Source organism: Podarcis vaucheri, assembly GCF_965113315.1.
Source record: "Podarcis vaucheri genome assembly, chromosome: 1".
Lineage (NCBI taxonomy): Eukaryota > Metazoa > Chordata > Lepidosauria > Squamata > Lacertidae > Podarcis > Podarcis vaucheri.
The window spans coordinates 41151571-41177410 of record NC_138759.1 but is presented as its reverse complement, the minus strand read 5'-3'; the positions used below and the strand labels follow the sequence as shown (position 1 = coordinate 41177410).

The 25840-nt window shown below is 39.1% G+C and overlaps 1 protein-coding gene across 5 annotated transcripts in view; it reads right to left on the bottom strand.

Annotated features, from left to right (window-relative positions):
* Positions 1 to 25840, bottom strand: part of CDIN1 (CDAN1 interacting nuclease 1) — a 130398-nt gene that overhangs the window by 85557 nt on the left and 19001 nt on the right. For 4 of the 5 annotated variants that reach the window (XR_014224158.1, XM_082240966.1, XM_082240967.1 and 1 more), the window contains exons 2-4: positions 11679 to 11724; positions 10788 to 10852; positions 3041 to 3101 (exon numbers count right to left, since the gene is read on the bottom strand). The exons of the other annotated variant lie outside the window; for it this stretch is intronic. Coding sequence is in view for 1 of the 4 variants with exons in the window: in XM_082240966.1 (XP_082097092.1) it covers positions 3041 to 3101; positions 10788 to 10852; positions 11679 to 11724 (172 nt within the window). In the remaining 3 variants the exon portion in view is untranslated. The remainder of the gene's footprint in view (positions 1 to 3040; positions 3102 to 10787; positions 10853 to 11678; positions 11725 to 25840) is intronic. 5 annotated transcript variants of the gene reach the window in all.

Below are 25840 nucleotides of genomic sequence, written 5' to 3'. Positions count from 1 at the left end.
TAACAACAATGTAGATTGAAGGGTGGGTTTTTAAAAATCTTAAATAAAAACAGACCTAGCAATATACTGCATTTTCATTTAGATGATACAAACCTATAGGTTCTGATTCTTCAGGAAGGCAATTAACAGCATTGTAACACATTTTTGAAAGGTTAATAACAAATACCCAAATCTAAATTACTTCCCTCCAAACCCAAATCTAGTATATTTCGGACAATTTGTTAAAAAGAAACAGATAGGCTGTTGTTTAACAATCTCTTACTGATAATCACCAAATGTAATAAATCACTAATGCTAATTCAACATCAACCAGTGTGCTTTCTAGAAGAATATTAAGGTTATGAGAAAAAATGAATCTTATGTACCCCAGAAAGGAGGTTTTCTATAATATATTTAAGATATAGGGATATTTTCTGAGAAAGACCCTGTTCCATTTAAATGCATGTATTTATTTAAAAAATGAGCTGCACTATCCTCTGAATATCAGCATTTTTTTTAAAAAAATGCAAATTACAATACTCTAGTGAATAAAGCACTTTTTACTTCACAATAGATGACTAAACCTCACTCGCATTATGACAATCATTATTTTCTTGATGTTTTCATGTGTATTAATATACATTTTCATTTCATACAAAATTAGAAACTAGAAAACCCTAAAAGGTGCTCTTATTTGTACATATTTTTACCAAATAAATATATGTACTTGGATGCCCTTAAATTCCCCAAGTAGAAAGGAATGCTTTCTACAGAACTGCTTATTTCCAGTAACCCACATCAGAGCTGACATATGAAAAATGGTGAAATTACTGAAGGTAGTCCAGCCTGAATAAGGACTACCTTATTAGTTCAGGTACTTGCATCTGCCTAATTTTCATATTAATCATGCACCCATCTTTCTCTAAAATAGGGCCATCATGCTTCATGTCAGAATTTAGCATGTAAGTAAAATTCATAGTGCTTCAAATCCCACTAGAAAATATTTGCCTGGTGTGAACTAATTTTATTATTCTTAACACACATCAGAGTTTTGAGGGTTGTTGTTTTTAAATTAACCTTCTGGATGCAGAAAATTAACATATCTAATACCTGAAATTTTACAATAACTTGGACACTGAAAAAAACACAAAAACAACAGAGGCCTATTCTTATTTAAGAATGATGCTACGCATTGTAATGCATCTATGTTATATATTTCTCATCAATTTTTACAGTTTCTACTGATTAAATATATATTGACTCATAAAGTATTACCATTATACCAATTGTCAGCAGATGCAGGAGTATGCCATTTAAATATTAACTATCATATAAAAATGGCAGCTTGATTGTGTAGAAGCAGTGATCTCGTGCTTGTTACTGCCACATTTCCCTAATGCACGAGAAGCAGTCACAAAAAAACATTACCTTTCAAATATACCTGCTACTTTGCTAGCAATAAATTAAGTTACTGAAAATAACTTTTTCTTTAACCACAATTTTATTTATCTCCAAGTTTCTTTTTAAACCAAACGAAACCTAACAATATGAATTGTTAGGTTGCACATATATAGTATATGGTTAAACAAGTGCTTCAGGTATTAGAAATTAAGTGTATTATCTGCATGTGAATAGAAACTGCATGTACAAAGGGAAAATGCAACGGAAAAATATATGCAAACAAGACTACTAACATTATATTTCTTTGCACCCACGAGGTACTCTGCTATGACAATCTCCATGCAATGCATGTTATTTACTAAGGATCTGTTCCATTACAATATTTCTTTGTTTAAAAGGAAAAAAGAGAACGGTGTAAACTTGAAACATTATGTCAGAAACCTCAAAAAGCATCCTTTGGCACTAATACAAAGCAATCCCTTTCGTATGTTCACTCTATTATTACAATGTATAGACACTTCATAGACCATTAGAAACATCTAGTAACTGATAGGTAATTGCTCATTTGCAGACTACAGTAATGTAAATCAGACAGAAGCTTACAGAAAAGACATACTTCCTTCCTAATGTAACATGTAGGACTAGCTGCTACTGTTCCGCTTATATTCCAAGTGCATAATTTTTAATGTAATTTTGCTATTTAAAAAGCAACACAATATCATGCATTTCAGGATATTCTTCTAAGGCTTGTATAAGAATTTCAAAGCATATCAATTAAGATAGTTATTGCTGCAAATCAATATATTAAGAGATTAAAGTTACATCTCTCCCTAGATAGACATCTGTCATAATTATAAGCATTTTGTGCTGTAGCAGAAAAGCTGCTTCTGGAAATCTTCGCCATAAATAAACTAGGGGTAGATGGAGCCTGTCTTCACTCTGGTCCACCCCTAAAAGCACTGATCATGGTCCAATCTTCCTCAAGCTCATTGGATGGGTGATGTAGCCAGTGTTTAAGCAAGCCCATCAGGGACCTCAGTGCCTACAATCTAAGCTCCTGTCCATCACTGTCCACCTACACTGGACATAAATCTGTCACCACCAAACTGCAAAAACTTATTGCACCTCTAAATTTGGGTAACTATAACACAAATGTCAGATTATCAGTTCTTTGAACTACAGTGTACATGAAGAACAGAAATTAATATTAAACTGTTTCCTTTTGCTATAATTTACATGCTAAAAGGAAGATTTTAAAAAATGTAATTGTTTTGACACTTATTGTAAAATCTTACATTTTGTTTATCTTTATGAAAAGATAGCTTAACACGAAATTAAATTCATTAATTATTAAATTGCCCAAGTAGATGAAAGTAAATCAGCATTTTTCTTCTCTTTCTAGATTTCTTTTAAAAAGGGAAGAGGAAGGAACCTTTCAATAAAAGAATAAATGTGCTATTTGCACATTCACCTTGAAGGTAAAATATTAATTACATTAACTAATAAATGTATTTTGTTTAATTACTGTAAGTACTGACAGACAACAGAACAATTTTAAATGTGTGATGCATCTTGAAACCAATTATAGTTTTAAGTAAAAGTCACTAAAGATAAGCCTCTTATGTTTACCAGAGAAAGATGATTTTCAAAAATGTTTTACCTCATTGGCCAGGTCCAATAATACAGGAGAAGCTGCATTTTTTATCACTCCATTAAGGTACCTAGACAATACAAAAATAAAAATAATATTGCAGATTTAAAGAAAAGGTCATCACTGAAGTCTTAAGTCTCTTTCTCTTTCTCCCTCTCTGGAAAATTCCAGGAAGAAACTGATTGAAGAAAGTAAAGTTAGCTTAAAATACAAATATTTGCAACACAGTTCCTGGTGACCAAACTCTACTATTGCTTCTCCTCCATGAGCAAATCAGAAAGATCTATGCCACATCATTATTAAAGTCCTACATTTGAGGTGCTGATTGTGGCTTATGGATGGAGTAGTCTGAAAGCTGGTCTCAGTGGGCAAAGTCAGGCATGAACCTATAATGTGAGCTCACTTGAACTGCTCCTCAAGCTGGCTTTGAGACTTCAAACTCTCTGAATTTCTACTCAGAGATGAGTTCCACTGAGTTCAATGGTGTTTTCCTGGTTAAGTGTGTGTACAGGAAAATCCTGATTGTTATTATTTACCTCCTCCCGAGAGCCACACCAGGCAGTATGACATTTACAGGCAGTGACTATTTTACGTGTGTCCAACTGATCACGCATACGCCAGTTGCTGCTGACCCAGAAGTGGCCCCATAATGGGACGGTATTGGGCAGGAGTGGAACAGGGTGACCTTATGCATGCTCCAGTGATGTGCGGGGGGTGTATGTGTGCTGAAATGGAACCCCTGTGCAAAATGGTTGCTGCCTGTATTTTTTTTATCATACTTTGTACACATTCAGCTGCAACAAATATTGCCACAGGAGGGACATTAAAGAAGGCAGTTGTGATGTCCAATGAAAAAGAGCAGTGTATCCTAAAAGCCATTAACTTGAAGTGTGGGTGTACAGGCAACTCCCTGTTTGCACAAGGGTTTCGTTCCGGGTCATCGTGTGCATCAGTGGAGTGCATGTTAAGCCCATCCTGCCCCCACAAGGGCCAAAAACGGCACGCATGGCCGTGTGCCAATCAAACGTGTGCAAAATGGTTGCCACCTTTAGTTCATAAGCATGTTCTTGCAGGTTTGTCTTCTTAGATGGGACCCCATGACCCTACTTCACAAAGCACTTCACAAATATTTGAAAGCAATCTTTTGCTTTCTATAAAATAGGTATCTGTACCCAAGTATGTTTTTTTTTAATAGCTAGGTCAAAGTTCATAATTATAGTTTAAAATATATTGGCTTTGGTTCATGACATGATAGGCCAAACTATGGTCTGTTCTTGACTACAGTTCATGGTTAGTGAGGAAAGCACTTAACCATGAGTCCCAGTTCAAACAACACATCAAGCCAGGTTTAGCTCAGGGCAGTGCAGAAGCTAAAAGGACAAGGAAGAGTGAAACAGCTGTGAGCTCCTTTCCAAGAGCCTATATGTTCATGTGATCCTGGTAAGCAATAGTTTGGCTTACCATGTCAGGTGAACCAGGACATGTGAATGGTAAGTGTCCAAATTTTGGTGAACGCTAACAATCTCAGGTCAATTGTGTGAATGGTTCCAAGTGTGTGTGTGTGTGTGTGTGTGTGTATTTCCCCACATTTCAGGCATGAAGAAGTAAATGCTGACAGTCACAATGAGGGGGACTCACAACATTCACTGGGATATGAATTTCCATACATTTATAAAATTAGTCAGAATTGCCAATATTTATTTTGCAAATGACACACCTAGGGAACTGTACTTTAATGGCTAAGATGATGATTAGCCCTTGGGTAGTTGATGCAATGGAATCAGAGGTTGCACTTGTTGGTGGAAGACTCCCTTGAATGCAGTTCTACTCAGGATGCTCCCACTGGCAGAAAGGAGAAGATGTTTAAGCTTCCCATTGTTTCCTCAGAGCCATCTCCCATGCTGTTCCAGAGGATCTCCACAACCTTCCAGAGAAGGGTTTCTGAGTACATAAGTACCTTCAAGGGGAGGGAAGAGTCAACAAATATTGCCTCTTTCCTCTCGTTCAATCAGGGGGGTTTATCCATTGGACAGGAGTCCCTCTGTTTGCAGGAGGCAAATTCTGACAAGAGCTTTCTTTTCCATTCAAATAGTAGGTGCATTGGTGTTTAGGTCTGCAGTATCACCATTTTACCACCAAGAAGAGCATTCACAGCTTGTACAGACAAAGCACTGTCACATCACTGGCAGCTGCCATTGAAGCCAGCAAGTGGGTGCAATGGAACATAGAAATGAAAGATCAACCTCCAACAGAACCCACAAAAATGGTGACTGCACTCACACAGGTGATACCCATCCTCTGCTTTCTTGAGAATCACAGGTAGGAAGAGTGCCTTTGTGTTCAGGTTCTGTTTGCAAGCTTGCCAGGGGCACCTGTTTGGGCACTGTGAGAACAGAGTGCTGGATTACATGGGCCTTTGGCTGATCCAGCAGGGCTCTTTTAGCAAGTAGTATGTGGACTAAGCTGCAGAACGCTATACCATGCTAGTCATACATTCTCTGGGATGCGGGTGGCTCTGTGGTCTAAACCACCAAGACTCTTGTGCTCGCTGATCATAAAGTTGGCAGTTTGACAGCATACCATCATGAGTAGATCAATAGGTACCGCTGCAGCAGGAAGGTAAATGGTGTTTCTGTATGTTCTGGCTTCCATCACAGTGTTCCATTGAGCCAGAAGGGATTTAGTCATGCTGGCTACATGACCCGGAAAAGCTTTCTGTGGACAAATGCTGGCTCCCTTGGCCTGAAAGTGGAGATGAGCGCCGCACCCCATAGTCGAATTTGACTGGACTTAAATGTTCAGGGGTCCTTTACCATACATGCTTTCATGCAGTATTTTGCAACATCAGTTTCAAGTAGCTAAACAAGCAAGGCTTATTATTGTTGTTATTATTATCAGAATGAAAAAAGTGGTATAATTATTGGATTATTATTATTATTATTATTATTATTAGCTGTTGTTGTTGTTAACATACCACCCTTTGGCCAAATATCACAATGTGGTTTACAGTATAATAATAAATACACAATTAAGTTGTCAAGCTACCCTAGAGGCTCTTTATCAATTGAAATGCAGGGGAGAAATTGAAAACAAAATAAGAACTACAGGAAGAAGGATGCATATGCTGCAACATTAAGAGAAATTGGCACATCTCCCCTTACTGTGAAATCTCTCTCTCTCTCTCTCTCTCTCTCTCTCTCTCTCTCCCATATGAAATATAAACCACAGCACTTAAGGGTATGCTTGGATGAGAATATTCAGAATCCGCATGTAGTCAAATGGGTGGCTATCGAGTTAATTATTCCATTGTTGGAAATAGTTACCATTAAACTCACTAGGGACCAAACATATCTCCACCATGTTATGCATTTTACCCTGAACCTACTGACCTGTTATTCTCAGTCCATGCTCCACATTCATGCTGACCCTGATATTTGCAGCACAGGTCAGAAAATGACCTAAGCAGCTTGCTTTTGGAATTTACATAAATGAATGAAAAGAGAAAAGACAACTTAGATTTTTTCTCTCCTAGAGCTCTAAAATTACAGTTAGTCTTGGGGGACAAAGAGACAGAGTATTTTAATGATAAATAAAGAAGACTGACTCCCAAATTAATATTTTATTGAATAAGAATTCTGCTTAGTTTTATTTATCACTTACACAGCCACCTAAATAAATGAATTGAAGGATCATTGTTTATTAGCATAGTGCAAACATTAACATATTTTACCTAATAAGTAACTTGCACCTTCCTTATTTAAAACTTTATTTAAATAAACATTAACAGTGCAATGCATATTTACTCAGAAGTAAATTCAACTATGTCCAGTGAAGCTTACTCTCAGGTAAGAGTATACAGGATTGCAGCCTAAATATAATAAGGTTTCTTGGTGAAGTGATGCTTTCTAATGACCCCTGAGATACAAATTATCGTGTTAAAGAAATAGTCAACAGACCACTGGATAATCTAGACAGAGGACATTAAACAATGATGTAGCCAGCGTAATAATCCTCAGCTATGGTTTGTTTTCTGTAACCATGTTTATTGTTAAGGACAAAGACTAGCCAGAAACCAGGATGCAAAACCATGATTTGAAATAGGTTTCCTTAAACCATTCTTAAAATACTGTGAATTCACTTAATAAGTTCCATCAGTGGAAGATCCCCACCACCACCACATTGCATGTGTGGGAATTGGCTCTGGGGGTCAGAACAGTATGTGTGGGAAGATTAGGGGGATCATTCCACAATGCTTGCACAGACAGAATGATTGGCAAAGTACAGTGTTGAATTCTACCGTATACTGCATATGAACTGAACACCAGCCCTTAAATTTCTCTGCTTCCAAGATGACGAGCAGGTCTTGGCAGTGTCCCCCTACACACCCACAAAGTTCAGTAATTAACCCATTATTCAATGTACATTCAGAAACTTATCCAGGGAACCCCAACAGATCTATGGAAGTAATCGCTGTATTTAATGTGAACAAAGAACATGCAAACTTCAATACTCAAAACTGGAGTATGGAAGCTGGTTTGTCAGTGGATTGGAATAAGCTAATTTTTCACATGTGGCTCAGTGGTCAACAATAGAAGAACAACTATTAACGTTGGAACACATAAGTAAGAAATGAGGCTCTCAAATGACCTAGGGGGCTGGGAGTGACTTTTACCAGCTCCAGATGGTCCCTTTGGGACAACAATTACTTGGCCATTGTACTCCATGTTCTGATAACTTCCAGACTGGATTATTGCAGTGTGCGGTACATGAGCCTGCGCTTGACGTATTCAGGAGCTTCAACTGGTTTAAAATACAGTGCTAGATTACTGGCAGGGGTTCCATTTAGATCTCAGTTAACCTCTATTTTAAAGAACCTGCACTGGTTGCCGCTTCAGTTCCAGAGCCAAAAATAGGTGCTCACACTGGTGTGTAAAGTCCTAAATGCTCAGGTGGCAAATACCTAACAAACCGCCACCTTCCCTACAGACTTCTGTGTGTGTTAAGATTGATAGAGGGGACTCTACTTGTTGTTCCATCTCCCTGAGAAGTGGTTCTCAGGGTGGTTTAACAATCAATCCTCCTCCACAGAGAATTCCAGGAATTTAAATTTTGTGAGAATAGGGGTCTCCTAACAACTCTCAGCACCCTTAATGAACTACAGGTAATTAAAACTAACAGTAAGAGATTAAAACACATGCTGTCAGCATTCTTACAACAGCTTATATTAGAGGACTGTTCTGATATTTTAATATTTAATAATTGTGTTTTTAATATTCTATTGGGAGCCAGAGTGGCTGGGGAAACCCAGCCAGATGGGAAGGGTATTATTTAATAATAATAATAATTTGTAATAATATAGGTTATTTTTTATTTTATTTCCACAATATTTATCCACACTGCTTCATTGTGATGGAGTCCAGAAGTTGGTCACAAAAAACAACACATTATCAATAAAAGAAATTAAAAACAGGTATGTTTCTGTGGGATGAGGGTTATTGGTTTGCTTTGTTTCTGTTTTTATTGTGTATTTTGTGTTTTCACTTTGTAAATTTATGCTGTCAACTGCCCTGTGATCTCCGGATGAAGGGCGGTATCTAAATATAATAAATAAATACAGCACCCAGAATTCTTTGGGAGCAGCCATTTCTGTTTAAAGTTGTATCATCATGCTTTAAACGTATGGTGTGGATGTTGTCTGAGAGTAGCTGTTTTATCCCATACTCATTATGGCTCTGTTGGGGGGAACAGCAGAAGTTAGCCCTAGCACATCACTCCTCACCTCAGCTGCACTGCCACTGCAAGCTGAACTGACAATATTTGCTGCAAGAGTTTTGTAGGTTGATATGAGTCACAGGTCTAATGGGGGTGAGGGGATGGGTGGCTGTAATTATGCCTGCTATTAAAACAAACATAAAAATATAACTGCTAGCTTAAGTTAATGGATTTCATGATGTTAGGCTGGCAGTACCAATTTTTATGTTTGTTTCAAGGATGCTCTGTTCGTTTTAGAGTGGCTTTCCCCCCAATTTGTTTGTGATGCTTAGTGACAGGATTTTGATAAAATTTACTGAATTTTTTGTACATAACTTTCCAATTATGATTGGGAGGACATTTGGTTTTGAAAAACAGGCATACAAAATAATAATAACAAAGAAAAACTGAGAATTTGGATAATAAGTAGTATTAAATTCACAGATCTCGGTGAGAATTATCCCAGCGATTGATACACAAGATGAGATTGGCTACAACAGTTACCAGAGTGACTTGGGTGTTTTTAATAACATCTCTCGTGACATGTTTAAAAACAAACATTCTCACAGTTCTGGGATTAAGTATAATCAACATTACAAACCACATTTTATGCATAACATTTTAAAAACAAAAAAGTTACACTACATGATATTGTTCCCGTTTGATTCATGCATTATACATCATTTTACATAGTTTATGTAACAAGGACATTATAACACACAAGTCTATATAGTAAAAATACCCTGCTGATTAACTCTGGCTGATCTACTCACTATGTAATTTCCCCCCCTAATCTGGGAGCAATGAAATATAGCAGCTATAAGGAAGACATTAGAACCACTGTAGCTACTTTAATATGAGGCAACAGATTGTAAATGGAAGAGAGTATAGTACACTTTTGCTGGTTTTTGCATTGGTGAATATCTATTACATAATAGATTCATACGTGTACTATGTAGTCAGCTTAGGCCAAGTTCTAAAATGCTTTTGTTTATTAGGATACTGTTAAATCATAAATATCAGACATCTATAATCATAGGTACAATCTCACTGTGCAGACTTTACACATGTCGGTCTATATAGTAAAATTTTAATTGCACATCTCTACGAGATATCAATATGCCCCAATTATGTGGCTGAGAGGTCTATGTCAATAGAGCTACAGATAACATATAACAAGTGTCAATTACAATTTATTAACTCCAGGTGCACATAATCATGTAACAGTTTTATGAAATGACATATTAAAGGTTTATGCCTCCTTTAAAAGTAGTATTTGACATCATTGTTTCTAAAACAGGCACAGTCCCAAGTTGTAAATCCTTTATATCTGGATGCCATTTTTATTTAATAACAGAATAGCTAAAATTATAAATGTTTCTTACAATGTAGGCACACTTAACGTGGTAAATATATGTGTCTCCAGTACTGTTCATTAGACTAAGGAAAGCACGAAACTTTGGGTGGAATTCAGCGTAGTGGTAAGGAGATCGTTGCATCAACACAGGCATTTCTGTTTACTCAAAACAACAACCTTCCCTTTCCTCCTCCACCCAGTTTTGGGGGTTCTTAACAGCAGATCTGGGAAAGGCATGGGGGGGGGGCACACAGGAGGAGGGAAGCCTCATTGTGGTGGCAGGGGTCTTTGTGCTAGCTTTCACTAACAGAACCTGATAGTTAAATCTGCCCCGTAGCGTGTAAAATAAAGAATACTGCCGCAGATCAAGGTTAAAATCCAGCAGCAAATTATGTACACTTAAGCCTCAAGGAAGTAAGTGGGACTTCCATATGCCTAGCGGTGCACTGAATTGTGGTCTAGAGGTATTCTTATGAAGTTGGCTAAGTGTCACTTATCCTGGAAAGCTTACTGGTAGACCTAAAACGGTAAGTCTTCTAACACAAGCATGCATGTTCTTTAAGAAATCACAGACAACAAAATTATGATCTGTAACATATTTTGGATCACAAATTAGCAAGTACTCCTGTTAATGGTCTTAATTCATACCTTTGATAGTAAGCCTCGGTTGCCTCCGGAGTGTGATGTTTGGCATGTGTTCTTTTGATTAATTTCTTTAAAAGAAAAACAACAGAGCTTTATGATATGTCAAAAAGAAAGCCAGCACCAAACATGAATGCCCAAGAAAGCCCTGAAATCCTAGATTAATGCCTGGAAATTATTTTTCATTTATTCATTGAATGAAACATCTTTTGACTGTACTGCAATACAGCATATATGTAAAAGGCAGTAAGGTCATAGTAATTGAATCTAAATAAGTTTGCTGAGGGTTGCAGAGGGCAGAAAAAAACTTGTTCTCTCTTTCAACCTTTATATTAATTTCCCTTCAAATCAATTCCACCCAAGTCCTCTGCACTCTGGTTTTACAATTCAATTGGCATTTTTAACCAGGAAGAACATTGCTTAAAAACAACTTATTTGAAAACTACAAAAAGTAATTCCATTGAGACTTGCCACTTGACTGACACCTGTCATCTCATGATAAATGACTCCATTTTCTGCCTCTCTTGCCTTCTGCCACTCCGGCAATGGTCATTTATCATCATCTCTGTCAGCCATGGAAAGCGGCACTGACAGTGCAAGTCAGCAAACATTTAGCACATGGAACCACGCAACACAGGGAAATTATTATTGTCAGAATAATAATGGTTTAGCATAATTTATTACAGGTCCACCAAATAAGCAAAGGCTAGATGTTATTAGACAGATGGATGGGTAGGCTTGGCAGCCATCCACTGAGACTCAGGCGGTGCTTGAAGTGGAAAGGGGAACATCCTCCAAACCAATCAGAAAGCTGGCAGTTCAATTACAAAGAAATAAAGGGACATTCATCATTCAATTAGGCACCTGTCAACCCTCACAAAGGAGAAAACTTCTAACCTGGTACTCCTGGGAGAAGATGCTCAGCAGAGTGGACTGCGATTGACTGGAACAAATAAAAGAAGGACAAAGTTAATTACTGGAGTGCACTGCAAAGAAACAAAAGAGAAAGGAGCTTCAAAGGTAGGCCTGCTGCCCTGTAATCTAACAGAACATGAAAACAAGTGTGGAAAAGTTGTTCCAGATGAACACCTCAGACAAAGGCTTCCTACTGCTAGGTCAAGGAGAGAGTGAGAAAAAGAGTTTATGAGGAAGGGGCAAGGGGGGCAAAATGTAGCATGAGTTTCAAAGGAAATGGGCATCTTGCTTTGGTGATTCCTATCCACCTTTAGAACCCACAAAGTGGGGTATCCGTAGCATGTACTGAAGACAGGAAGGAAAACAAAGCAAATTCCCATTAGCAAGAGAGGGAGTTAAAATTCCATTAATGGTTGGAAACGTACTGATTGTTCATTGGCAACATATTGAAATTCATTTTGTTAGCAGAAAGGAAACCTCTTCAGTAGCTGTCTCATATTCAGGGAAGAAACTTAGCTCTCTGTCAGAAGAAGCATATGGGACCACTGTAACATTCCTACTAAAACTGATGTGCTTTGAAAATAGAAACTTTCACAGCAGGAAGCTGAGATTCCCTGGAGTCGGTCATTTCCAAAGGCTGCCATAAGCTTCATTCATTTAAAGCTCCACTCAATGTCAAACACCTGGCAATGAAGCAACCTGGAAAACATTCTCCCCAAGAGAGAATTTTTCTCTCTGAATAGCTAACATTTAAAAACGGGACAAGATTTTCCCCCTTCTCTCAAAAAAGGCAATCAATACCACACGGCTACTGTTTTCAATTGTCCTTTATGGATATATCTACCTCATCACATCTTGAACACAATTAATTACTTCTGATATATTTTACATCCAGATGCAACTTAAACAAATTACAGTTTCAATAAATTGACCCTATAGTACAGAATGCACAATGAATAATTAACATTTTTTTCCTTTTACAAATGCGGTTTCTGAGTCTTATTACAATCAGCTCTAATATTCAGAAACTGCACACAGACGGCAGTCTTACATTATAGTACAAAAAATGTTGAATTTAATTTGGCTTTCATGTTCCAATGTGCTGAATGGAGAGATAATATCCCAAATGCATTTTGAACAGTGATATAACATTCTTGAATATTATCCTTATTCTATTAGTAATTAAAAATAGAACGTATTTGGAGATTTTAACAAAAGTCGAGCTGGAAATAAACCTAGATACACAAATGGATTTAGCCCTGCTCAGCCTGCCATTTAGAGTAGCAGGCGGATTCACTCTGTAGCAATTGGGAGAATCTTTCCTTCTCTGCCAGGTGGTTCCGTTCTGCAACACCAAATTGCTCTACTGAACTTTTGCATCAAAACCATGCCACACAGTCCTAAACAAGCTCTTTGGTGACTCCTTGGCAATCACCCATCATACTGCTCTTCATAAGGCCTCAACTCACAGTTCTATTCCTGCTTTTTTTGTAGTAGATTGCACATGGTTTTGCATCTCAAATTTGTAGACTGCCTCTTATTCAGTCCAACAGAGACTCCATTTTCTCAGGGTCTTGCGAAAGAACAATGTTAAACAACAATTGATGACCTCCTTCTACCGGTACACAATAGAAAGTGTCCTCTCATATTGTATCACAGTGTGGTACGTTGGCTTGACAGCCATGGACAGAAAGTCTTTACAGAGGGTGGTAAACACAGCACGTGATATCATGGGCTGTCCCCTGAGCCCACTAGATGACATCACAAGGGATCGTTGCCTTAGGAGAGCGAGAAAAATTCTCAGAGACGATTCATACCCCAGCCAGCACCTCTTTAATCTTCTACCCTTGGGCAGGAGATAGAGAAGTATAATCAGTTGTACCAACAGGCTAAAAAACAGTTTCTATCCTTGGCTGTTAGGCTGCTGAACAGAAAATAATACAGTGCAACTGACTTTTGGGGTTGGTGTGTTGTGCGACAAGCACACAGAGTGCAATGAGATTGAGTGTTTGGGGGGGGGGAGGCTCAGTTAATTTCATTGTACACAGGTTGTAAAGCTAAAGGTAAAGGGACCCCTGATGATTAGGTCCAGTCGTGGCCGACTCTGGGGTTGCGACGCTCATCTCGCTTTATTACATTTACAATAAAGGTATTTATTATTATTATTATTATTATTATTATTATTATTATTATTATTATTATTAACTGTGTTCAAGCATTATTGCTCAAATGAACAAAGACGAATCCTTTTTCTTCTTATGGAGTAAGAGAAATATTCCATATTTTAAGTATTTCTTAAAACGTACTGCATAGCATTCACTGCTTGATTTGGCTGCCTTTCAATACTGCATACAGTTCTGGTTGCCCCACCTCAAAAAGGATATTGTGGAGTTGGGAGAAGATTCAGAAAATGGTAACCATCATGACCAAGGGGTTGGAGAAACAACCATATGAGGAAAAGGTTACAGCTCCGAGGGCTTTTCAGTTTAGCATAATAAAAAGTGTCTAAATTATGTATGGTGTGGGGACAGTGGGCTGTGGTCCTTCCCAATAGGGTCCATTCCATCATCAAGAAAACCTGCAACTGACCAGCTATGCTCCATAGGCGGCGAAGTCTGTCTGTGAGTTCCCCAGCACTCCAGTTACTTTTAACCTGCTGTGTCCATTCTTATAATTTGTTTGCTGGGGTTTTGGCATGTGTGTTTGCCAAACTCAAGGATTATTGTAATCTACGCCATTCCTGGGCCTCTTGGGTTCATGTTACCGGAGAATAAGATTCAGGGTTATAAAGAACTACAAGGGCTCTGATCTCTGGAGAGGCAGGGAGATGTGGGCTGGTTTACCTTTCGTTAATCTTAGAGGGATCTGGCGGGAAACACTGGGAGTGTTGTCTCAGAAACCCCCCTTTTTAGTATTTCCTTGAGCTGAGTGGGGAAGTGGTAGCAGCAATTATCAGGTAGTTAAAACACAACTGGCCTATGCTACAATGCAGCTGTACAATATAGGGTGTACACAGACTCTCTTAGCCTCCCCCTTCCATCAAAGTTTTGATGTTTGGTCATGATTTTTGATATCTTCCTGTCATTAAATCATTTAATAAAAATAGTTAACAGTGTTAACATTTTAAACTTCAATAACTAATTATGATGTATACAGGAAAATAGAAAATTCTTTCTTTGGACGTAAGTATAAATATATTTACAGTTATTCACAGAGTCTGCTTAATTCTTTAACTGTTATCTAGGTTGCAATCATACGCCCACTGAAGTACTGGCTTCTGAGTAGACCTGTATAGGATTGCTCTGTTAATTAGCTTGTTAGCCAGACTGAACTAATGCTAGCAGGCAACATTTGTTTCTTCCTTTAAAGAAAGAAATGAATTGGTAAAAAAAAAAAAAAAATACAGTACAGAATTAAGAGAAGCATTTATTCATATAAACATTATGAAACCATTACATTTTTTCAAAATTGCTCAATGATATGAAAAAAAACCATAAAATGCCTGCTAGTAGTTTGCTCTGGCTTCACCCTGAATGAGCTTGTCCCTTTAAAGAAACTGTTAGCAGATTTTTCCAGAGGTTCCTGCAGAGTGAAACCTTCAGAGCCTTTGTACAGCCCAAGTGAAGCAACTGCAAACTGGTTCCTTCTAGAGGCTGGGGGGAAACAGCTGGTGCAGGCAAGCTGTATAAACTCTTAGGCAATTTAGTCAGCAGCGGTAGTGAAATAAGAATCCCCCACAGAAGGAAAGAACTAGACGGCCCTACCAAAAGAAAAGCATGCAGTAACAAACTGTAAAGTGTTTGGTGCTAATTATAGAGTAGAATCAATTAGACACGTTGAAGCTGATTTTATAGTGCCGTTTCAGCTGATGAAAGCAGACCCAAACTGCTCTCCCTGCATTTACTGTTTAAACTTCTATAATCTCTATGCACCTCTTTATTAAAAGATATGTTTGTTCAGCCTAGTACTAGACTATCAGGGCTTCTCTGGCAGCACTTTAGATGCTGTGGTGACACTCCTTGCCCCTTGCAATTTCCTTTTCACCCTGCTCCATCGTGCAAGAGGCCCTAACCCAATCCTGTTGAGCTCTCCATGGGTTCAGGAGAATTTATATAGCAACACCACTTGCTAATGATGAACCCAAACTGAAAGAAAGGCTTAATGCCCAACACCGTCTTATAATCAGCTGTTTTAGAAGAGAAGAACACAGCATTAGTTGGACACTGTAGGTTTAAGAAAGTTTAGCTTTAAAGGCCCTAAGTTGTCATTTAGAAAGAAAGTTACATGAGGATGGGGAAAAATAAGCATATTTATTCAGAAGCATTCAGTAGGTTTAAGATCACAACAGACCAGAGCAGATACAGTGGTACCTCGGGTTACAGATGCTTCAGGTTACAGACTCTGCTAACCCAGAAATAGTATCTCGGGTTAAGAACTTTGCTTCAGGATGAGAACAGAAATCGTGGTGCGGCGGTGCACAGGCAGCGGGAGGCCCCATTAGCTAAAGTGGTACCTCAGGTTAAGAACAGTTTCAGGTTAAGAACGGACCTCCAGAACGAATTAAGTTCTTAACTCAAGGTACCACTGTAAATATAAAATTAAAATATTTCAATATTTATCTGCCCTGGTCTGTTGTGATCTTAAACCTTCTGAATACATATGCTTATTTTTTCCATTGTGTGTGTGTACATATGTATGTATATGTATATATGTGTTAAATAATCTGGATGTAAGTGTGGGAGAACTAGTCTCATGAGACAACATGCTTAGGTCTAATTAATGCATAAAGGGGTTAACACCACAGATTAAGGTGTCCTGCCAGGCTTAGTGGGGTCACTTTCCCCTCATCTTTGGAGGAAATAGGTAATAAGGCCAATTGTCCAGTCTACCTGAGAAGCTGAGTGTGTGAAGAGGCTAAATTGGATGCTCCAGCTTAGACATATGGCTTTCACAAGCCACTTCTGAGTTGCTATACCAAATGTTAAGAACTCCCACTTCTGTAACTGAGCTAAATTTTACTGCCTGTGCAACTTTTTCTGAAGCACGAGAATCTGACAATTGTAAAGTTTGTAAAGCATTTTAAATTTTCCAAATGTGTGGGTTTTTTTCTATGTAAGAGAGAAACTTTGAAAGGAGCTAGGAAGGGCTTATTTTAAAGGTTCCTACCTGGAAGACCTTTTCCATCTGGCCTGGGAGAGCAGGCCTTGGACTCATTCCAGCTACAAAAAGCTGGAAGAAACTCTTGGGTTGGGGCACTATCTAGGGGCTCCTGTTGAAGGTTCTTTTATTGGTTTTATTGCCCCAACTGTTTAACATATCTTACATTTGTTTTTAAAATGGCTCTTAATCTGTGGGTTTTTAAATTTTGGTTTTCTTTTCTTTTTGTTTAAAGTAAAAGGGCGTAGGATGTGCCTGGGGAGGAGTGGGGGAAAGCATGGGGGGTGGGAATCACAGTGGCTCAGGGTAGGAGAAGGTAAGGTGTGGGAGGTGGGGCAGGCCGGGTAAGGGGTAAATGACACAGGCAGTTGGTTATTGTGCTACATGCCAGTCCCTCTTCTAACATGGGGAATTGGGTTTGTGCCAGCCCTTGATCTGCAGCTGCTGGTGCTGAATGCCAGGTTGGTATGGAATAAGACCTCACTCATCTACGATTTGATTATGGATGTGGAGGCCGATCTGGTCTGTATCACGGAGACATGGCCATTGGCATAATCGCCCCTGAGCGACCTCTCCTGCTTCATGAAAGTGAAAGTCCTTATGCAGGGCTTCTCATGATTGGGCACATTAGGTAAATCCGGCCCAATTACCTATTTGGGAAATGGTAATTCCGTATTACAGCAACCCCAAAGCCCAAGTCCTGCAAACAGTCCAAATCAAAGGGATCTCATAACATCAAAACTACTGAGAGATTGTGAGCAACTATCAGGGCTACACTCCCTCTGTAGAAGATAATCTATTATGACAATTAAAGAATGACCAACTATACTATGAATGAAGGTTGAGATACTTCTAAAAAACCCTCAAGGAGTGCCTGGATATAAATAGTCAGGATATTTTCCTTTGCATAGTCAACATGGAAGCCAAGTTTCTTGATTGTACAATACTACTACAAACACTGCAAGATAAAATACCTGTAATGATGTATTTAGAATACTTTCTTGTGTAAGTTAAAAGAATGAAATCCAGGGCAAGAAAACAAAAGTTGTAATGCATCCTCACTCTCTAGTTTGTGTTCAATAAAAACTAGAAAAATGTATGTGACAACCTGATGCTTATCTCATGTAGTACAAGGACAGCTTTATAATAAAACTCAGGCGGGGGGACTACTTGAGAAGAGTCATCATTCCTATGACCTTGACACTCAAGTTGGTCTAACAACTTATATACAATTTAGTGACGTGTGAGAACAGATGATGGTGCAATGCATAGAAATGGCAACATTTAAAATTCATAGTAGCACAAGGCCATTACTTTTCCCACTGGGCCACTTGAACTTTAATACTGTCTGACCTGGTTGGCCAATACTTTCTAACAGTAGACAGAGGAAAATTGCCAGCAGAAGATAAGGCTCAAATGATTTTTCATTTAAAAACATTAACAAGATACTGTAAAATTGAGGGATCTGTTCTTCCTGAAGAAACTTCATTCTCCCATCGTCCATGTCTTTTCTTATGATTGAGTGCATTTTAAATCTGAAGCTTTTAAAAATTACATTTAAATATGAAGAATAAATACAATGCTATGGATCCACAAGAAGGCTGTGCTAATGACTTGAAGCAGTTATTTGTCTGAAAATATATGAAAGCATTTACTTTTTTTAATGTTCTCAACCACTTTGTAAGATTTTATGGCATTCCATATGAGAATTCTATTCATTCATGTGATAGTGAATATTTAGACACTATACTAAATATGTAGTTTTTAGAGAGAAGAAAGAACCAGACTTATTTGTCCCTTCATTGTACACTTCCCAGGAAGGTCTTTAGAGGTGTATATGGCCTTTCTGGTCATGGATACATAAACCTGTACAACTGAATCTGCACCTGATTTATTTGTATTCCAAGGTATAAAAATTCATAAGCAACTTTCACTCATTTTGTTTTAATTTTGGCATAATCTTGTGTAAATTTGTCACAATGGTGAATGTATCATTATTGGGCTCTCTTGTTTGTTTGTTTGTTTGTTTAGTTTCTTTCCTCCTCATTACACGGAATCAAATATTTGGGGGATTTGAAAGTCTGTGTACTATTAATATATGTGAGCTTGAGAATAAAAACAATGTTGACTTCACAAAGCTTTAAGTAGGAGCGAACATGTAAGAAAGGTGTTTTCATGTGCAATTAATATGCAACAACTGAAACCCGAACGAAACATCCAGCCACTATAGCAATGTAACTGTTAACTAAAATATAAGGGTTCTAACTGCAGTGATTAAAAAAAAAAGTCCCCTCTTTCTGCTGAGAGGCGTGAACTTTGAGTTAAGGGGGATTGCTTAGAAAGAGGAAGAGTAATGTGGCACATCACCATTATTAATCATTATTTGATTTCTTACCTGCCCTTTACCAGTGTGGCTGTTCCAGATACAACTTTACTGATACTGTATCACTGGGAGGAGAGTGCTTCTAAAAATGGGCAGGGCTTATTCAATAGTTGGAGGTTTATCTGCTTCTCAATGGATGATACATGGCACCACCACATAATGTAACCAGTAAATAACATCTGCCATGCGTAGCCATATCAACAATACACTCAGTCATATCATAATTTCAAACAGCTAGTCAACTAAATCATGCGATAAAAAGCTGCTCTTAGCTATCAATAATAATAGGATTGGCATCATTGTTACAAAAGGCTTCAGAGGCTGTTTGTTGTGTATCAGTTATGGCAGTGGTTTCCAACCAGTGTGCCATGAATGATGGTCAGGGGTGCCGTGGGCAACACTGGCTTCTGTCCTCTTCCTTCTCTTCCACCTCTGATTCCCTCTTGCGTCTCTGCCTCCCAAAGCCTTGCATGACTTGTTTCTTGCAGCAGCCCTGTCTACAAGCTCCCCAGGCGAATGGTGGGCTCTGGGGCTGGCTGGGTGGGGGTGCTGGTTGCCAGAAGCTGAGGCAGTCTCTGAATAAGCAATCAAGCATGCGAAGGAGCCCAGCCTGCCAGCCCTTGCTGTTGGGAATGGACAGACAAGTGGGAGACCGGGCAGGCAGGTACTACACTGGCCTTTCTTGTGCTTGCTGTGTGCAAGGCCTGCCTGGGAGCTGAGCACCCAGTACTGAAGGGGAGCCTTTCCATCATGCAGCCCTGGCAGCACCCACTGATTCCTCCCCAGGTAAGGTGCTGGTCTCACGTTCACCTTTGGCCGGTCTGTTGGGCCACTAAGGCTGTGAGCATCCTCTTCTCCCAGGTCCCTGTGGGCAGTGTGAGGAGATACCTCTCTTTGGGATGAGGAAGGGCAGCTCAGAGACCTGGGGTAGCAGCAGTGGCTGTCCAGAGAACTCCCAAGGAGAGGGGAGAGGAGGCTGGGGGAAAACTCCACAAGGGAGGGTGTTTGAAAAAGGTGGAGAGGCTGCCAGCTCTGCAAGCAAGGGGTGACATAATTGGGCTCCTGAGCCCCACGGGGTGCCGCAGAAAGAACGTAGTTGGTCAAGGGACCTGTGGACTCAAAAAGGTTGAAAACCACTGAGTTATGGCATTTCTCTGGCGCTTTCCTAAATGTAACATGGCCATGTGGTATTTCCCCCCATAATGTTTAACATAATAGGAAAGTACATCCTTGTAATAATATATGTGAAATTCTTATACCAGTATCAGGTGCTTTAATTTGAGTTTGGTTCATTTTCCTGTAACACCCCAACTTTTTAAAAAGCTGGGGGGAGGGAATCTCCCACACATGGTGATACCACTTGGTTATAGGTAATATAATCAAATTTAGAAAGTGGTAAATTAAGTGTGTTATTTACAAGCAATTAATTACAAAAAAACAGGCAGGTAGCTTTCATTATGTTGATTACTGTTAATGACATTGGCCTCATGCAGCTACTGTCTTTAGCATTTACATAAACCACGTGTTAAGTGCATGTGGTACTTGACAGCTGTATTCAGGTCATAAATCACACAAAGACCCAAAGTTTTTAATGGTATAATTATACACAGTTTATTCTATAACACTTAGCATTTTACTAGTTACCTGTGGAAAATGACAGGTTTTGCTGCACAGCCTCAACAAAACTCAAAACAACTATTTCATTTGCTATATACAGTCTTGTATTTAACAACTTGGCTGGCAGTCATACATAAATGGCCAGGAATTACATGCAGGTGAGTGAGTGAACTGGTGACTAAGGTGTAGATTGCCTCATCTCTCCTCTGCCAGCCTATTTGGTTTCCATACTAGCAGCTCAGGAAGGAAAGACTCTTATTCCACAGTCAGTATGGAAATATATTGGGCTAAGTGGGGTGGGGGCATAGATCACCCTCTCTTTCTTATTCCAGACTATTGGGTATAATTGATTAAGGTATTTCTATGTCACCCTTCACCAAAAATCGTCACAGGTTTGTTTACAACAAAATAAGACACACAATACACAAGAACAATAACTGCAGCTTAACTTAGAAATGGCTTCACCTACCAGTTTCTAAAAACTTGACAAAGTGAATTTTTGCCTGGTGTATAAGTGACTATAAAGTGGTGTCAAAACACACTTTGGTGAGGTCACAATTTACTAGCCTTGTATCATTACCCCTGCATTCAGCAGTGATCTGGTCATGGCACAGAGCCATAGCTGTCAACGTTTCCCCCTTTTTAAGGGACATTCCCTTATTCCGAATAGGATTCCTTGCAATAAAAGGGAAAAGTTGACAGCTATGCACAGAGCTGATTGTGGAAGGCAGGGAGACCACTGCACCTGAGGAAGTTGAAGAAGAATCATAGAGTTGGAAGAGACCACAAGGGCCATCGAGTCCAACCCCCTGCCAAGCAGGAAACACCATCAGAACACTCCTGACATATGGTTGTCAAGCCTCTGCTTAAAGACCTCCAAAGTAGGAGACTCCACCACACTCCTTGGCAGCAAATTCCACTGTCGAACAGCTCTTACTGTCAGGAAGTTCTTCCTAATGTTTAGGTGGAATCTTCTTTCTTGTAGTTTGGATCCATTGCTCCGTGTCCGCTTCTCTGGAGCAGCAGAAAACAACCTTTCTCCCTCCTCTATGTGACATCCTTTTATATATTTGAACATGGCTATCATATCACCCCTTAACCTCCTCTTCTCCAGGCTAAACATGCCCAGCTCCCTTAGCCGTTCCTCGTAAGGCATCGTTTCCAGGCCTTTGACCATTTTGGTTGCCCTCCTCTGGACACGTTCCAGTTTGTCAGTGTCCTTCTTGAACTGTGGTGCCCAGAACTGGACACCGTACTCCAGGTGAGGTCTGACCAGAGCAGAATACAGTGGCACTATTACTTCCCTTGATCTAGATGCTATACTCCTATTGATGCAGCCCAGAATTGCATTGGCTTTTTTAGCTGCTGTGTCACATTGTTGGCTCATGTCAAGTTTGTGGTCAACCAAGACTCCTAGATCCTTTTCACATGTACTGCTCTCAAGCCAGGTGTCCCCCATCTTGTATTTGTGCCTCTCATTTTTTTTTTGCCCAAGTGCAATACTTTACATTTCTCCCTGTTAAACTTCATCTTGTTTGTTTTGGCCCAGTTCTCTAATCTGTCAAGGTCGTTTTGAAGTGTGATCCTGTCTTCTGGGGTGTTAGCCGCCCCTCCCAGTTTGGTGTCATCTGCAAATTTGATCAGGATGCCCTTGAGTCCATCATCCAAGTCGTTAATAAAGATGTTGAATAAGACCGGGCCCAAGACAGAACCCTGTGGCACCCCACTAGTCACTCTTCTCCAGGATGAAGAGGAACCATTGATGAGCACCCTTTGGGTTCGGTCAGTCAGCCAGTTACAAATCCACTGAGTGGTAGCATAGTCAAGACCGCATTTTACCAGCTTCTTTACAAGAATATCATTTACAAGAACTCACAGAGGAACCTCCCAGACCACCAGGGCCTACAGAGCCAGAGCCTGGATCGTCACAAGCACCCTCCCCTGACCAGATGCCTTCCACCACATACTACCAGTACAGCAGCACTAGGAGTGCAACAGCAGGGAGGCTATGGCCTGCCTTCTGGTTGGAAAGAGGCATAAAAGGCCTTTGTCTGCTCCCAACCTTTGTTGGAGCAAGCTGCTCACTTGGAGCTGTCCGTGGTCTAGCAACCTTCGACCAGCCCTGTCACCATCCTTGCTGCTTTCTCCAGGAGTTTCTTATTAGCAGTAGTAGCTCTTGCCAGCCAATTTAGAAAGCTTCGTGAGCCTGTCAGGTGATAATCCAGCAAGAATGGGAAAAGCTAGCTTTGCAAAAATTGCCTGGCCTAGACAAATGTTAAAGGTATAAAAGCCATACCCGCTCTAAAAATTCAGGAAGCCTTGTATTTCTTGTACAGCACACCCAGTCCTTGCTATAACTATAGTTGGGGAAAAACTTTTGCTCAAGTTTAATTGGATATGAGATGTTGACAGAATGCAGGGAACTAGTCTGACATATCTATGATCAATAAATGAATGGACATGAGCCTAAATCTTTTCAGCATAGCAGTTTTTGTTGAGACGTGGCTATCTATGAAAATCCCAGTATGACTGGGTATCATGGCTAAGATCACCATGGATAAGATCACTGCTACAGTACATAGTCGAGCTGGGAATGCACATGCTATTGATTATTTTATTAAATTTATTCCTTATTAAAATAATGAATTCAAACAGGGGAAAAAGATAGAGCACCAACGTTAAAATGTAATTTGAAATGGACCCATTGGCAGTTTTAATTTTATTTTTAAGTTTCCCCCACCTCACATTTATATGAATATACCTGTTGGTTTTCTCTTCCATAAGTTGATTTAAATTTGTAATTTCTTAAAGTGCATCACTTGTGGGTTGGTCTATGAATGAAAATTGTAACTTCAGAAAAAGAATTTATGTTTTAAATGAAACTGATGGCTATGTCATGTTAATGTTAGATCATAACTAGCTAAAGAAAGTGGGAGTAGGGACAACAATAAACCATCAATGGAAAATAAGGATAGTACTGTCCACAAACTTTTTTTAAATTTAAAGTCATGGTCTGCAAGATTTTTCTCAGACTTTTAACATGAGCAGTCAAACATTTTGCACAAGCAGAATATCCTAGTAGAGGGACAGGGGCCACATATACTTTGTTGATAATAAATTTACCACCAAGAAACACTCCATTTCTCTCACTCTCAAGTTGAGAGTTTGTCAACATTGTGACATGGTGACTTTTTATTAGGAGTAAATGCCACTGTTGGGTATGTGAGTCTGCATGACTATCAACATTTTGGGGTGCAATAAGCCATTTTAAATTTTGTTAACACACCTTATTCCACTAAATAACTATGAATAAATGTATAATCTGTTACCTGGAGAGAGGGAGAGAAAAAAAAGCAGGAGGTCTCTCTAGCCACCTAATCACCATATCAATGACACATGCCACAACAGAGAGGCACTAGTTTATTTGATTGATCATGGTAGATAAACTCCAAATAACAGAGAAATTAACAAATGCTTGACATTTGCTCAACATCCATTATTCTGACACTGCTTTCAGAATTTCAAAGCCTGGGAGTATGCTTAATCAACATTCATATTCCCAAGTGAGCTACAGGCACCATATTGCGCCCCGCCTTAGTACTGATGAAAACTGCATATTGGCCATTTCCAAAGTGTTCTGGGACTCCACACGGGGCCCCTTCTCTCTTGTTCCTGTTCTGCAGTTTTTCTTTTAAACACTTCCAAGACAAAAGCATCTGCCAGTTTTTCTCTCTGGGGATGTATGCAAAATGAATTTAACAGTTTTAAGGCCAGAGAAACCCTCACATCTAAATTCATTCATAGGACAGAAAAGGGCCTAAGAGGCCTCTCCAGGGACAAAACCCTGCTGAAATTTTCCCCGACAACAGTGGGAGCTTTATAAAATCTAAGTCCAGACAATTTCCAATTCAAATGCCCAGCATAGCATGACCTTTGTCAGATCTAAGAGCCCTGGATGCACCCACTTTTTCTTCTTCTAACTAGCACAGACATTAGACAGGGCACTACAGCTAAGCAAGAGGCTCAATATTTGCATGCTCTTCCATTGTGAAAATTTAACAGTGACAGCACTGTGTCGAATTCTTTTCCCTTTAGAACTTTAACTCCATAGGAGGGGCATAGCTGACAGATGACTCTCCAACATATGTGTTATGTACACTGCACAGCTGAGGAACCTTGAATCAATGTCATAGCATCTCAGAGATGACCTACACCTTTCTGCCCATTGTGTGTGTGTGTGTGTGTTTTGGGGGGCACAATAGAAATCACCCCACCTAAAAAAAGACAACAAAATATTAACAATTTATAGTCATTAGCCTGCATACACAGCAGTTCCACATAAATTGTATAAATGTTCTACACAAAGTAATTTATCAGATATGACACATTGCACATCATATTGTATTATTTAATATGCTTACTAAAATTTCATGGATCAAACGATACTCTTGAAAGAACACAAAAGGCACTGAAAAATATTTCTTCATCATCCATGATTTATTTTGATTACCTTTTACAGCTACATGATAAAGTGGAACTTGAAAAATTACAAGGTTACGGTTTACACAGCTTTGCTTCATATACTAAACATAACAAATGACTCCATGTCTGGTAGTATTTTACCTGCACTTAGTATTCAGCAATACACAAGAAAACCTCTTAGTTTGGCACTAAATATTTAAATAGTGTGTAACAACAAATATCCTGACTCTTTAAAGACAAGTGAGAGTTTCAGTCTGATTCTATGCATTTATAAACAAGTCCCAGTCAATTCAATAGGATTTGCTTCCTAGTAAATTACATATCATAGAATTGTATGGTTGGAAGGGACCTCAAGAGTCATCTAGTCCATGCTATGATGGCTACAGATTAAAGGTACAGACTAGATCTCCAGTTCACCAATTTTCTTGCAATGTTACATCCAATTAGGCTTAAAAGATTACTTAATAGTGTTTCTATCTAGCTTAAAAATGGTGCAGACAATGTA